Source organism: Myxine glutinosa, chromosome 9, assembly GCF_964187855.1.
Source record: "Myxine glutinosa chromosome 9, kmMyxGlut1.1, whole genome shotgun sequence".
In the NCBI taxonomy this organism is placed as follows: domain Eukaryota; kingdom Metazoa; phylum Chordata; class Myxini; order Myxiniformes; family Myxinidae; genus Myxine; species Myxine glutinosa.
In genome coordinates, this window is record NC_136269.1 from 130,581,572 (window position 1) to 130,596,350 (window position 14,779).

Here is a 14,779-nt window from a genome sequence, read left to right on the forward strand (position 1 = left end):
CGCAATACAAGGCCATTCACTCACAGCACATTGCTCATTCAATCATCGGATTTACTCCACATCTTCACTTGTAGATTTGACATCTACAAGTGTTCGGGACACCACCTCTTAAATACTTTAAAATATATGCAATCTGGGTCCATCATCGAGAGGGAATTTTAAAAAACAGATCGCAATTACAGTGGAGTGACACCCTATCACATGGAAGTATGAATTAGGTTAAAAATTATTATTAAGTTAAATTTAAAAAAAGTAACCCCAGGAGAATGACAGCCTTGCTTAAATAAATGAATAAATACACTGAGTTATAAAAATCGCTAGATATGGTAAATTTTGCCAGATTTCACTCCAGATTTGGACATTTATTTAGTCTACAGCATCCAATCCTCATATCCAAGTCCTAATTTTGATGATATGCTTCAATTATGAAATGATACTTGATCGTGTTTCCAAGGCAAGGCACGTTTGAAAAGGTCGAAACAAAATGCGGCTCTTTAAAAAGGGTGTTATAACTCATATAACACACCCAAATACCCAATTTTCATCATTGCAATCTGTTGTCGGTCCAGGTGTATGCATGCAAAGTTTGGGGCCACTAGGTTTCATGGTTTTGGAGTTATTGATGAGACAGATGGACGGACGGACACTGCCTTTTATTATTATAGACTGGAATGTCACTCGGTAGAGCACATACCTCCGCCAGGCTGAACAGTTTATTTTCTGTATCCCACTGATAGGACAGATCTGGTTTGGATCTGCACCAATATCTAATTGGCTTGTTATTGTCACCTAACCAACTCATCCAACAAGTTTAGTCATAACTCGTCCACAACTTTTTCAAATATCATATTTATCGCTTTTCACTCGATCTCCCAATGGTGAAGAATCACTTGAAAAATTAAATAATTCTCGTATCCAAATCCATATTCAGATCTTCACCAAAATCTAATCTATTCGTCATAGTCACACGCCCAACCTCTCCACCAAGTTGCGTCCAAATCCGTCCACAACCTTTTGAGATATCCTGCTATATTTCGGTTTTAGCCCCATCTCCCAATGGTGAAGAATCACATAAAAAATTCTAATAGCCGGATCCGAATCTTCACCAAAATCTTATCATTTCGTTCTTGTCACACACCCAACCTCTCTGCCAAATTTCGTCCGAATCCGTCAACAACGTTTTGAGATATCCTGTTCACAGACAAACAGACAGGGGTGAAAACATAACCTCCATCCACCTTTGGTGGCGGAGGTAAAAATTTGTTTTTCATTTCAGCTGAGCGGAACACCCACCTTTTGCAGATGACTATCCAGCTTAGACTTTCGAAAATTATGAAGCTGAGCAGGTAATAAATGAATAAAAATCTGACAAGTGGTTGTTGTCTTTCTGTCTCTGTCTCTCTCTGTCTATCACACACACACACACACACACACACACACACACACACACACACACACACACACACACACACACACACACACACACACACACACACACACACACACACACACACACACGTGATCTAGGTCTAGGCTCAAGGTGGAATTAAATAACAAATGGCAGCAGGGCAGGAGGTTTACAGACTACCACAGGGTATGGGGAGATGGAGGAACAATAACATACACAAAGTAAGGAAAGCTAATACAACAAGAAGTAACACCCAAGAGAGGAACAGAATTAGAAAAAATAAATAAATCGGTGTATGCGGAAGATTTCATGGATGTGCATGGGAGAGCTCATGAGGTAGTAATGGGCAGCGCATTCGAAAGACTGGAGCGAGGAGGATAAAACAATGAACAAAGAGAAACAAGTTCACAATATGGAGAACAATAATTGGAGAGGTTTTTAGTTGCTGTTTTTGTTTTATTTCTATGCACTCCTGAAGTGCTAGATTGCGAGAAGGAATGAGTTGAAAACTGGGGGTTGTACTCAGGGTGTGCCCGTGGTAGTTTTAGAGTTAAAAAAAAATTCCGTAGCCCAGAGTGAGGGTTGGACCCTAATTATTTCTAAGTAAATGTGTAGTATACTGCCACTTCCGGTGAGAGGCTGTTTTACAAGTGATACGAAAATACGCCAATTCTGGGGGAATTAACCAAATCGTAATTCTGGAGCATTTACGGATGGGTTGTTCACTGTTATGGAGAATAAGGGAGGGGGGGGGGGGTGGAATTAATGCAGGTGGCTAAGAAGCCTGGACTTTGAGGGTGGGTTTCTGAGGAGCACATGTGACCTGTAGTGGGAGAGGGAAGCAGGTGCACGGCCAGATGTAAGCTTGCATAAAACACAGCCCACAAACTTGCCACTGGTGGGTGAGTGACAATAACTGGGTGTCCACGACCTGTAATGAGATTTCAATGGTGCAGAAGGCCTTGTACGCCTCAAGATGAGCAACGTGGGAAGCTGGAGTACCAGCCCAGAGTGAGGAGAGTACCAGATGCCGGGGAGTCACAAATGCCGGGGGAGTGACAGAGCGACAGACACCGGGGCAACAAATGCCGGGGGAGCAAGGGAATCAGCCATTCAATGAAATTCATGTCTTTATTGTCCACACACTCACCATGACCCACTGGTACACATCAGCTTTGAGAAAACTCAGAAATATGACACAGAGCAAAACTAATTTTCAAATCCAAATACTTGTATCATGGGTAGTTCAGCCTCAAACCAACAGCCACTTCTCACATGCACAGTTGTTAGTAGTACTAAAGTTATGATACGTACAATCTGCTGGCCTTTGTTCAGGAGGGAAGTTCAGCATCATCATGGCTGTGATGGCATCAATGTCCGACTCTGCCAAAAAAAAAAAAATTTAATAATAATAATGCATTTCACATTACTATGATGAATATTGGTCATCAGGATGGAAGTGCAAAAGCACGTACACCCAAGTTTTTTGTTTTAATGACAAAACTGTTTAAAAGCCTTTTGGCTTTTTGGCAACAACAACTTACATTGTGAAGGGAAGGAAGATGAATTAAGTTCAGGATCAAAAAGACCTTTAAAATTATGCACCAATTTCACACAAATTAAATTTAGTTCACAAAAAAACTTTAAACACAAAACACAAAAAAAAACACAAAAAAAAATTAGTTTATGAGATCTGCTAGTAATGCAGTTGATATCTGTTAAATGACATTTTCATTTTGGTTACAACTTCAAGGAAACGTATCCCAGGACCTGTTCGACCAATCGAATTGAAAACTTACATACATTGGTTAATGATTGCTTGACTGGATGTGGAATGACTCCTCCCCTCTAAAGTGTGCAACAATCACCTGCCTCACAATCATACCAGACTTTTCCGAAACACAACATACGTAACAAATGCCAGTATGCGCTTCACTTTAGCTGTACCACAAATTTCTTCAATTAAGGGCACATTATAGACTTGTATCATGGTCACAGTTTATACATTCCGTGAATTATAGTAAGAATTCCAACAATATTTACACTCCTCTCCAAAAGACTCAAACAGGGACAAAGAGCACCCGCCATATGGGGCGACCTTGTTCTAAGCATACAACACATTCTTCTGACACATACCTTTATTTGGGCGGTGTATATGCAACTGAAAGCTGCCTCCATCTCACCCAAAAATAAAAATAACGGGTTACATACATGAAGCAAAAATATGCCTACTGCTTATAATTCAAAACACCTCACTGCATTGAAAAACGTGGAGACAGGAATACTGTACTGTAAAAGGTGAAGTCTTGCAATACCCTCTCCCACCTGGAGGTGGTGCTACACGATACACTTTTTTTTTCTTTTTTTGTATACTGAATCGAGGCTCGTGAAAGAGCTAACATTTATTTCACAAACAAATCAACCAGACAAACAAAATATACAAAAAGAGGGAGCGGAAGACAAGATGGGGAGAGAAGGGGAAGCACACAACCACAACATTTGAGAGCAGGGAGAAGTGTGGGAGGGAGAGGGCTTGGGGGGAGGAGGCGTGGGAAGGGGGGGGGGGGTGTGGGGGGGGGGGGGAGAGGTATAAAACACAAGGGGACCGAAATTAGCGGGGGTAGAAAAGATCAAGGTTTTGGATGGGGGAGGATAAGAGATGGTGGTGAACAGCTGTTTTAAAGACCTGGAGGGTGGAGTGGGATTGAAGAGAGTGAGGGAGTTTGTTCCAGAGGCGGGAGAAAAGAGGAATGAAGGAGTGAAGGTGAGCAGAAAGTCTTGATTTTGGCAGTTTAACCATAAGAGGGTTGCAGGCAGATCTTGTGCGACCTGTAGGAATATTTGGGGGACAGAGCCTAGAGAGAGCTGGGGGGGCAAGGCAAGAGAGGAGTCGGTAGAAGACGGAAAGACCACCAACCTGCCTGCGGTGAGTGAGTGAAAGGCCCTTGGAGTTAGCTTCATCGCGGGAGATTCCAATGATTCTGAACACTTTGGTTTCAACAGCGTGAAGACGAGCTAGGTGTGAGGCAGGAGCACCAGACCAGAGGGGAGAGCAGTATTCCATAGAGCTGCGGATGAAAGCCTTGTATGTGGTGAGGAGCTCAGGTGTGCAAAGGAAGGACTTCGCACGACGGAGGATGCCCAGTCGGCAACTGGCTTTGGAGGCCAGATTTGAAATGTGGTTTTCCCAGGAAAGATCATGGCAAATAGTGAGACCCAAAAGCTTGAGTGACAGAACTTCTTGGAGAGGATTATTCAGAAAGTGGATGGGAGGGTTGTCCAGTCGGTCTTTTTGGAGAGACATCGTAAGAGTGTGAGATTTATCAGGATTGAAAGACATGTTCCATTTGTTTGCCCAGTCTGTGATTTTGTCCAGGTCTGCAGAGAGTGATTTACATAGAGAATTTACATAGAGAATTTGCGCCCCTCCCCAAATAAACCACCGGCTAAGACAAAAACACCTCTATACACTAATTGGGGTCATGCTGATCCTATGTAGCAGGTCTGGATGTAATCGGGCCAGAACTATAGGAGGAGTAGCACGACAAACAAACAAACACCGTTCCGTGAATTATAGTAAGGATTCCAACAATATTTACACTCCTCTCCAAAAGACGCAAACAGGGACAAAGCTTTGTTCATTACACAATATTTGCAAAAATATTTTCAGACAAACATTTTATGCTAAGAAAGATGCAAACTGGTGTTTTATGCCAGAACAAAATATTAAAAAATGGAGAGAAAGATTATGGCTAGATCTCCGTTCCAGACCACTGTCCAATAGAGCAGAATGCAATGGTGATACATTTGTCATTCCATCTACACCAGCAGGGGGCAGGAAAGAAAATGGTAATGGAAAGAGAAAGAAGAGAAAAGGTGGGTGAGACAAGAGGCAGACCGATGCATCCTGGGATAACTGGATTATTTTTGTGAAAAACAGGGCCATCGCTTATCTATCTCCCACAAAGTTTTACTGATTAAAAGTGTCTCTACCAAAATGCATTTGTGCATCAATCCACTCAGGAGCTAACGAAGCAGCTGTGGGCTATCCCAGCAATAATTAACATGATGCTGTTTTATCAAGAAACCTTTGACCAAGTTGGATGAACTGATCCACTAACAAAGGGTAATTCTATAGTTTAAAGTAAATCATCACAATTAAAACGAGATGGTATTCATAGAATACTTACCCTGCGCAGTCAACTTGGTGTGAGCCAACTCTTCTATTTTTGAAGGTTTCTTTTTTTTTGATCCAATATGGCTGCCAGACCACGTGAGCGATGACATCATAAATTTATACTCTCTAAATAATTGTCTCATAGATCATGCTCAATAAATTTTAAACTGATCAGACCAAGCGTTGTCCCTGTCGAATAAAATAAAATAAAATAAAATAACCACCTTTAGAGGCCATTTCCCCCCGCAAAGCGGGGGTTGGCCTTTTTCGGGCACCGTGGTTGTTGTTGTTTTTTGGTCCCCTTTTTGAAGCAATGTTTTACGGCCGGATACCCTTCCTGACGCCAACCCTTTTTGCCGCCTTTAACGACAAACAGGGAATTACCAGTGAACTGGTACTCAATTAGCCGACCTCGGAAGGATGACAGGCTGAGTCAACCCCCCTGGCGTTAATTCAGCGATCGACCGGGATTCGAACCCAGGATCCTAGGATCCTAAGCCGGCAACCTAGCCGCTAGCCCAACACCAATGACGTCATAATTATGGCACCAATGACATCATTGTTAACAACACCTATCCCCTTATGGTGTTCTTTACAATGAGCCACGTTTCAATTTTTAAAATGCTGACACGGCACGCACTTTACTTTACTGAAATGCAGACACAAATGTTATATTTTCGTCCAAAATTGTCGGAATTTCACCAAATTTGTTTTGGTCATGTGTTAATATACCTCAGCGATCGACAAATCTGTAATCAGAATTTTATTTGAGGTCAAAATGACCCCGTGAGGTCGCTCCATACTTTGCCTGCTCTTCATGTGCAGTGTGATAATTAATTCCATGCCCACTCTAGATGACTTCTTCTTCATGCAATAACAACTTCTAGCTTTCAGACCGTATATCCAATCATCTTGAAATTTTGCCCACACGTTACACTTCATTACCTCTACTACAATATAAAGTTTCACGTCGATCAATGAAGCGGTTCAAGAGTTATAAAAAAAAAATCCGTTTCATTATTTATAGCTGCCAAACCACGTGACCTATCACAAATTCCAAAAGGTCATTTTAGTAGACGGATATGCTGAACACATCTGTGAAGTTTGCCCTCGATAGGATCAAAAATGAGGGAGGAGCTAGAGGTTTTAAAAGTTTATGTTTAAAAACGTCATAACCCCGAAACCATGTGACGCATGACGTCATGTTCGCTGACTTTTTTGGCCGTCATGGGTATGCGATTCCGCCTGCAAAGTTTGGCCTCAATCTGTTCAGTCGTTTATGAGAAAATTGGATTTTAGTGGTTTTTCACTTAAAACAATATGGCGTCCGAACCACGTGACCTACGATGTCATTATAATTTTATTTCTGCATCAATTTAGACCGAGAAGATGCTCAAGAAATTTCATCCTGATCGGATAACGTTTTTTACTTGTCGAATTATCCCGTCATAACGGCGGCACCTATGACGTCATCATTCACATAGGTTATTCCACCTGGAGAGTTCTTTGCAATGAGACCTATCTCAAGTATTTCTGTGCAGCGGTTTTTGAGATAGAGAGGTGCAAAGTTTTTTGGTTTTTCCAAGATGGCGCTCGTACCACGTGACTTGTGACATCATAATATTCACTAAAATATTTTACAGGAGGAAGCCCTCCTCTGGTGAAAATTTCATGTCAATCGGACCAACGGTTGCCGAGAAAATGATTTTTTTTTTTTTAATGCAGACACGCACGTACGTACGTACGACGTACGCATGTACAACGTACAGACGGACCCAAATGCTTAACCCTGCCTTTCGCTTCGCGAGCGCAGGGTAACTAGATTAGCACTCGGTAGAGCGCATACCTCCACCAGGCTGAACAGTTTACGTTTTGTATCCCACTGATAGGTAAGATCTGGATCCAACATGATCAAAATCGAATTGGCTTGTTCTTGTCATTTATCCAACTCAACCAGCTAGTTTTGTCATAAGTCATCCAACAACCTTTTAAAATATCATGTTATACATCAGTTTTAGCCTGATCACTCAATGGTGAAGAATCACTTTAAATATTTTTGGTAATTTCTCCGATCCGGATCTGTATTTGGATCTTCCCCAAAATGAAATCAATTAGTCCTAGTCACACACCCAACCTGTCCACCAAATTTCATCCGAATCCGTCCATAGCTTTTTGAGATACTGTGCTATATATCGGTTTTAGCCCTATCTCTCAATGGTGAAGAATCACTTAAAAATTATCGGACACAGATCCAGATCCGGATCTTCACCAGAATCTAATCATTTCGTCCACGTCACATACCCAACCTCTCCACCAAATTTCGGCTGAATTCGTCCACAACTTTGAGATATTTTGTTCACAGACAGACAAACAAACAAAGCGACAGGGATTTGAAATCTCCATTCACCTTCGGGTGGCAGATGTAATGAATGAATGAATGAATGATCGTTTTAAGGCCATTTTCCCCGCTAGAGCGGGGGTTAGCCTTTGCGGGCCCCATGACAATCATGGTTCCCTGTTTGAGGCAATGTTTTTATGGCCGGATGCCCTTCCTGACGCCAACCCTTGGTCACGCTCTCACGATGCGCAGGAATACGGTGTACCTATTCTAAATCGGGGTACACACCGTGATCATTCATCCCAGATGTAATGAACAAACATATTCCAAACGTTTACCTGTGGTATTTATAAGAGCTTGAAATCAAGTTGGTGCAAAAACAGAAATGGAAGCAATTGAGCCTAGAGTTATTTTTGAATATCTTCAAAGGACATGACATCCCCATTCCCTCCCCCACCTGTCAATATATTGTTACGTGTGTGGGGGTAGCAATGAAATACCTTAGGCCAGGTAGGATTGTATCGGGTAGTGTGCTCCGAATGTCACGAAGAAGAAGAAACCTTCCTGTAACTAAGTAGGGCTTGATGTCGTGTTAAAGTGTATATTTGTCTCCATGCGAGGGGTGGAGCTACACTAATTAGTTAGGGTATAAAGGTAGCTTCCCTGTATGTAGTCACCTCTGTAGTTTCCCCTTTGTTCCTTATGACACTTACAACACCAGCCATGCGATCAGCGCCTCCAATTAAATAACATAATAGCCGACCGGATCCGACCACTACCACTGACGCCAACCAGCCGAGCCATCTCAAGAGGCGTCAAGAAGAGACATGAGGCCCCGCCACGAAAGGAATGATTTATGGCCATAGATTGATGCGATGGCGCTCTTTGATTGGAGCACGGGTGACATCAGAGAGAACATTCGAGCACCAGGGACAAAAAGGACACGCCCTGCCACATTCGCTCTCTTGCATTGGGTTTGATTGTGGGCGGATGCACTTATCTATCTCTATCTATCTATCTATCTCTCTCTCTCTCTCTCTCTCTCTCTCTCTGTCTCTCTGTCTCTCTGTCTGTCTGTCTGTCTGTCTGTCTGTCTGTCCCTGGCTTGGTCGCAGGAAGACGCATTCGCGTGCTCTCTTGGTTCGTGGCTTTCATCGCAAGCGGTCACAGTTTATACGCCCTTGGTTCCGACATTTATTACGTACAGTACGTTTTGCATTCGTTCTTTTGCACTGGTTCGTGACAAGCAGTCTCACAATTTGTACACTCTCTTGGTCCTGGCTTCCATCGTGTACAGTCACATTTACTCTCTTCGGTCCTGACCTTCATTGCTCTTTCCTCTCCTTGGTGTTGGCTCATGACGGCTGCGTTTCGTGCCGTGTGCACCTGGGAAGTTCGGGACTGTCGGAGCTCGGTGCAGCCAAGGGAGAAGGACGTGGGAGGAGCTCTGGCCTGTTCGCTTCGCGTTGGCGGCAGGCGGTGAACGCGGCTTCGTGCCAACGCAGGCACGTGGGACCGGTGACGGCCCGGGACAGTCAAGGACGCCAAACCGAGTACCAAGCAAACGCTACACACCACATTTTTTCTTTTCATTTATTTATCCCTGTGTCTGTTTTTGAGTCCGCATGGAGGGTCCCTCAGTAAGGAATTTAGTGTCATTGTTTTTTGATTAGATTGCATTGATTTATATTAAACCCGTTAATTGTTGACTTTCAATTCCTTCTCTTGTCTGTTAGTTTGTGGTTCGGAAAACCAGCGTCGCGTCCGGCCGTACAGGTAAGCTCTCGCTGCCCTTCAATACCCCCTGCGCATGTCACTTCCGCCATAGTTGGGTATACGCCCCGGAGTTAAAGCTCAGTTGGCCATCTGTCACCCTGCGGTGTTAATTACAGGGGAGACACACGACAATATTTATACTGGAATGGAGACACATTAGGACAAGTGCAACATGCTATAAAGTTTACGAAGTAAAACCTTAAATATCGCAGGTTAGAGTGTTGCGGTTTTTGACCTATTGCGGTCTTTCAGCTGAGCTGTGACGGTGTAAGGGTTTTCCCAGTTTTCCAACCGGGGGAACTTGTTAGCCGGGGTCTATGACTTATGAGCATGTGCTACAATGACCATGACAGCACTTGCAGTACTCAAACAATACTTGTGTTGAAACAAAGGTATGGTAGCAAACGTGGTGCAAAATTCACTGTTCGCGGTGGTCAGTCCGAATCCGCCTCCACTGAGTGTTCCCTTGGACTCTCGCGCGTCCCCTCTGGGATTGTCCAAGGAGTGGTCGGCCTTGGATTCCGGCTCCACTTTGAGTTGCCCGAATACCCCTATAAGCCAACCTCTTCAGTGTCATGAGTGCTCAATAGGCGTCCTCACGCTCTTCCGGAGACGTAAGTATTCACCCGACACACAGTCCAAATGAGTCGTACTGTACTGGCAAAAGTTGCATCTCCAATGTGGCTTGCAATCGTATGAGTATCGCTCTGCCACGCCTCGCTTTGCAACACACACACACTAGGTCCTTCGACCGTTCGTCTTCGCGCTCTTCGTGCACCGACCAAGAAACGTCGTGAGAAGAAATGCGCACCTGGTCCTACGACCGTTCGTTCTGCGCTTCGTGCAGCAACTGGACAAGTCGAGAGACATGCATCAACCCGGACACGCCGTGCGACAAAACGCTGCGAGACCAGACGCGCATCAACCCGGACACGCCGTGCGACGAGACGTGCGCCAAACTGAAACACCCTGCGACGAAACGCGCACCAACACGGAACCGCCGAGAGTCGCTGAGAGCCTCCACGAGCACGGGACGTCGTGAGCTATTTATCAAAAATCATGGTGACGTTACAATCACACCTCGTTCCTTCCTGGCACATCGGAAACACGAAATAAAGGCTCTCAGCCCGGCATCCAATAGTAACGAATAAACTATTTCCTTAACCGAACCGACAACACCGCGTAGGCAACCATCACGCGTCCATCTCGGGGATCGGCACAGTGTCAAATGATCCTCTTTAACCCACGATCAATCTACCTTCTACCTAACTACATCTGATTGAGTTGTTGCTGTGCCTTCATCACATTTTGCGTCTCGATCGCTTTCTCACCCACCGACTCCATATACGTCACCGTATATCTATAGTCATATTTGGGCCGGCACCGATCACGTATAGTGAGATGCGTTTTACCTGACAGACGGTTTTCTCCCACCAAGATCCTTCGTCGTTTCTCGTACACCATAAATAATGGAATGGCATCGAAGTGTAAAACAATAGACAGACAAACGTGATTATTTTAATTTTAATGAAACTGCAGAATGATTTACATTCATTCCTACATTAGGAAGCTGCAGAACGATTTATAAACGAAACACTGACAGATTATAAAGGAAAACGATTTTAGAGATTAATAGGGGGTTAAACAGAGAAATTAAACATTGAAATTTATGTAATTAAACTGAGAAAGAACTGTGGGAGTGATAGTGAAAATTTCATCTGCTTCATAAAGCTAGTTTATATTTATTACCCTCACCAGAGGAGAGGGTATTGCATTTGAGTCCATTTGTTACTTGCCGGAAAGATTCCGGCAAGTATGTTGAGCGGTTGGTTTGTCTGTTTGTCTGTCTGTCTGTTTGTCTGTCTGTGCACAGCACTACGTCTACACCGTTGCATGTAGAATCACCAAACTTTACACACATATTTGTCTTGCCCTGGAATAGACTGTGCCCAATTTTTAACTCTCTCGGCCCAAGGCCTCCATTATGACGTCATAATTTGATAATTCGACAAGTACAAAACTTCATCCAATCAAGATGCAATTTCTTGAATGACATGACGGCATAAACTGGTGGAGGAAAAAAAATAATGATGACGTCATCGGTCACGTGGTTCGGCCGCCATCTTGGAAAAACCGAAAAACATTGCACCTCTATATCTCCGAAAGTGCTGAATAGAAAACAATGAGACATGGCTCATTGTAAAGAACTCTTCATGGGGAATAAAATATGGTAATGATGATGTCATTGGTGCCTCCATTATGACGTCATAATTCGACAAGTACAAAACTTCATCCGATCAAGATGAAATTCCTTGAGCATAATCTAGGAATAAATTAGTTTAGAAAACAAATAATGATGATGTCATCGGTCAAGTGATTCAGCAGCCATATTTGTCCAAAATGGCCGATAAAACAAAAGTACATTCTGGTCTCTGACCGATTTTTCATTTGTTTGTCTGTTTGTCACTCGCCTATAGGTCACAATTCTAAACCGATCGGCATGGAACCAAATTTTGGAGGTCATTACAATTGAGAAGCCTATTGATTTTGAGGTCAAAGGTCACCTGGAGGTCAAAATTCTATAATCGCCATTTTTCATCCGATTGACTTGAAAATTGAACAGCATTTGTATACTGAGTCATAAATTGGGAAACCAACTATTTTTGAGGTCAAATGCAAAACTCAAGGTCAAACATCCAGAATGATCAATTTTCATCTGACAAACCGTCAATTTTCATCCGATTGACTTGAAACCTGAACAGCATTTGCACATCGAGTCACTAAATAGGGCAACCAACCATTTTTGAGGTCAAAAGGTCAAAGATCAACTCAAGGTTAAACTTCCAAAATCATCAATTTTCATCTGAAAAATCATTAATTTTCATCCGACTGACTTGAAAATTTAACAGCATTTGTATAGTGCCTCACTGAATTGGGAAACAAACTATTTTTGAGGTCAAAAGGTCAAAGGTCAACTCAAGGTTAACCTTCTAAAATCATCCGTTTTCATTTGAAAAATAGTCACTTTTCATCCTATTGACCCGAGGTTTGATCAAGATCCTCAATTTTAATCTTGATGAAATGGACAATTTCACGGATCAATGGCGACTTTTTGGGGGTGGGGGGATTTTGCAAGTATCGTGCTCTGCATGACGTCTTCTTGTTAATTTATTCACATGCAGCCTGTGGCTACTTGGCTGCTTCATTTTCTGGGGGCATGGCTGTGCTGCTGATGCAGTGCCCCCTTACCAGTTAGCTGGTACTCATTTTGCCGACCTCAGAAGGATGACAGGCTGAATCAGCCTATCTGGTGTTAATTCAACAGCACAACAGGGGCTTAAACTCAATACCCTAGGATTTCATTGCCTTAATTGTACATAACTGGAAAAAAAAAAATGAGGGGTTGGGACTTGGGGGTGGGATCCCACCTATTACAACTTTATTACCAAATCAAAACAAAACAAAAAAGGGGGAAATAATAATAATAACAATGACAGCGATGTAAATAAGGCCAGATTAAAGGTAACGAGAACAATAAATTGATTTACCATATTAGCGAGTAGAAATTAAAGCTCAATGTTTATCAAATCTTTCCTTGGGTCGGCCTGTTTGACACTCGTACATAAACACAAAGCCCACGATGCCCAGATCAATGCTTCAAATGTGTCTGCAGTCCTTGCAATTCAGACAAAAGTAAACCAGTGTCTGACAAGTGACAAGCATCTCATGAAGAGGAATCTAACTGTTTAAATAAATGAATAAAAACACGTCAAAAGACTATTTCAGTTTTTAACAGCCCGATGTAATATATTCAAGTCATGTGCGATCTTTGCTCGGTGGTTTACGTTCTCACTACCGAGCTCAAGGATTGAAGAATTTACTGCCACACTGGTTTAATGCCAGAAGCCAGGTGCACTGCGTCTTGCGATCGTACAAACAAGGTATTACGGCCTACAATGCCAGGTGTCCAACCATTCAGTTGTGAATGCAAGGATGGAACGTGGCTCTGTGGAACCTGGCCTATTATGGAATGTAAAGAAAGGTCGCTGCATATACCAGGGATGTGCTCACTGAAGCAAGCACTGTAGGGTTAAAATCCCAGAATTCCTTTGAGAATAACCACCCCAACGAGAGAATTATCCAAATTTATTTTAATTTAGCCAAATTAACAATTTCATTTAATATCCTCAACAGCAATGGCCAATTATGCTTGCCGTTTCCATCTCACGTAATCTGCAAAACTTCAGGGCCTATAAAGTCAAGGTCATGGTTCTGGCCAAAAAAACTCTCCTTTACAAATAGATTAAAATGATCTACAACAGTACTGCATGCAGTAACAATCTTCTTCTTCTTCTTTCTTTAACAGCCACTATTATTTCTACTGTGGTGTAATAATCGTGAGGTTTTATTAACAAACCAAGCCATCTCACAAAAACATTTTGCAATACCAGCAAGTTCAGGCAAGACAACAATCCCCACCCTTATAGTTTCCTAGGGAAACGATGCTCTGAAGTTGTCCTTGGTTCAGACCAGGAACTGGTTTAGCAAGGTCAGGTTATCAAGATGACAGCTGCTGTTACATCGAGTTTCAATTATTACCCTCCAAAATCATCTTCCCTATTCTCAACCACTTAATTTACAACTATTTTTGCAGTCTCAGACTCAGTGGTTAGAGTGTCCGCTATGAGCGTGGGAGGTCGTGTTTTTTATTTTTATTTTTATTTTTTGTATACTGAATCGAGGCTCGTCAAAGAGCTAACATTTACTTCACAAACAAATCAACCAGACAAACAAAATATATGAAAAGAGGGAGCGGAAGACAAGATGGGGAGAGAAGGGGAAGCACACAAACACAACATTTGAGAGCAGGGAGATGTGTGGGAGGGAGAGGGCTTGGGGGGAGGAGGCGTGGGAAGGGGGGGGGGGGGGGTGGGAGAAGTATAAAACACAAGGACACCAAGGACTTCCAGGACAGAAGTTGGTATTTCAAAAAAGTGGCTTTGGGGTGAAATTAGCGGGGGTAGAAAAGATCAAGGTTTTGGATGGGGGAAGATAAGAGATGGTGGTGAACAGCTGTTTT

General features: G+C 42.9%; 1 protein-coding gene across 5 annotated transcripts in view; it reads right to left on the minus strand.

Annotated features, from left to right (window-relative positions):
• The window catches only part of FOXN3 (forkhead box N3), a 183,109-nt gene that overhangs the window by 19,073 nt on the left and 149,257 nt on the right, over positions 1-14,779 (minus strand). For all 5 annotated transcript variants that reach the window (XM_078784937.1, XM_078784936.1, XM_078784938.1 and 2 more), the window contains one exon: positions 2,723-2,791. In XM_078784937.1, the coding sequence (XP_078641063.1) occupies positions 2,723-2,791 (69 nt within the window). The remainder of the gene's footprint in view (positions 1-2,722; positions 2,792-14,779) is intronic.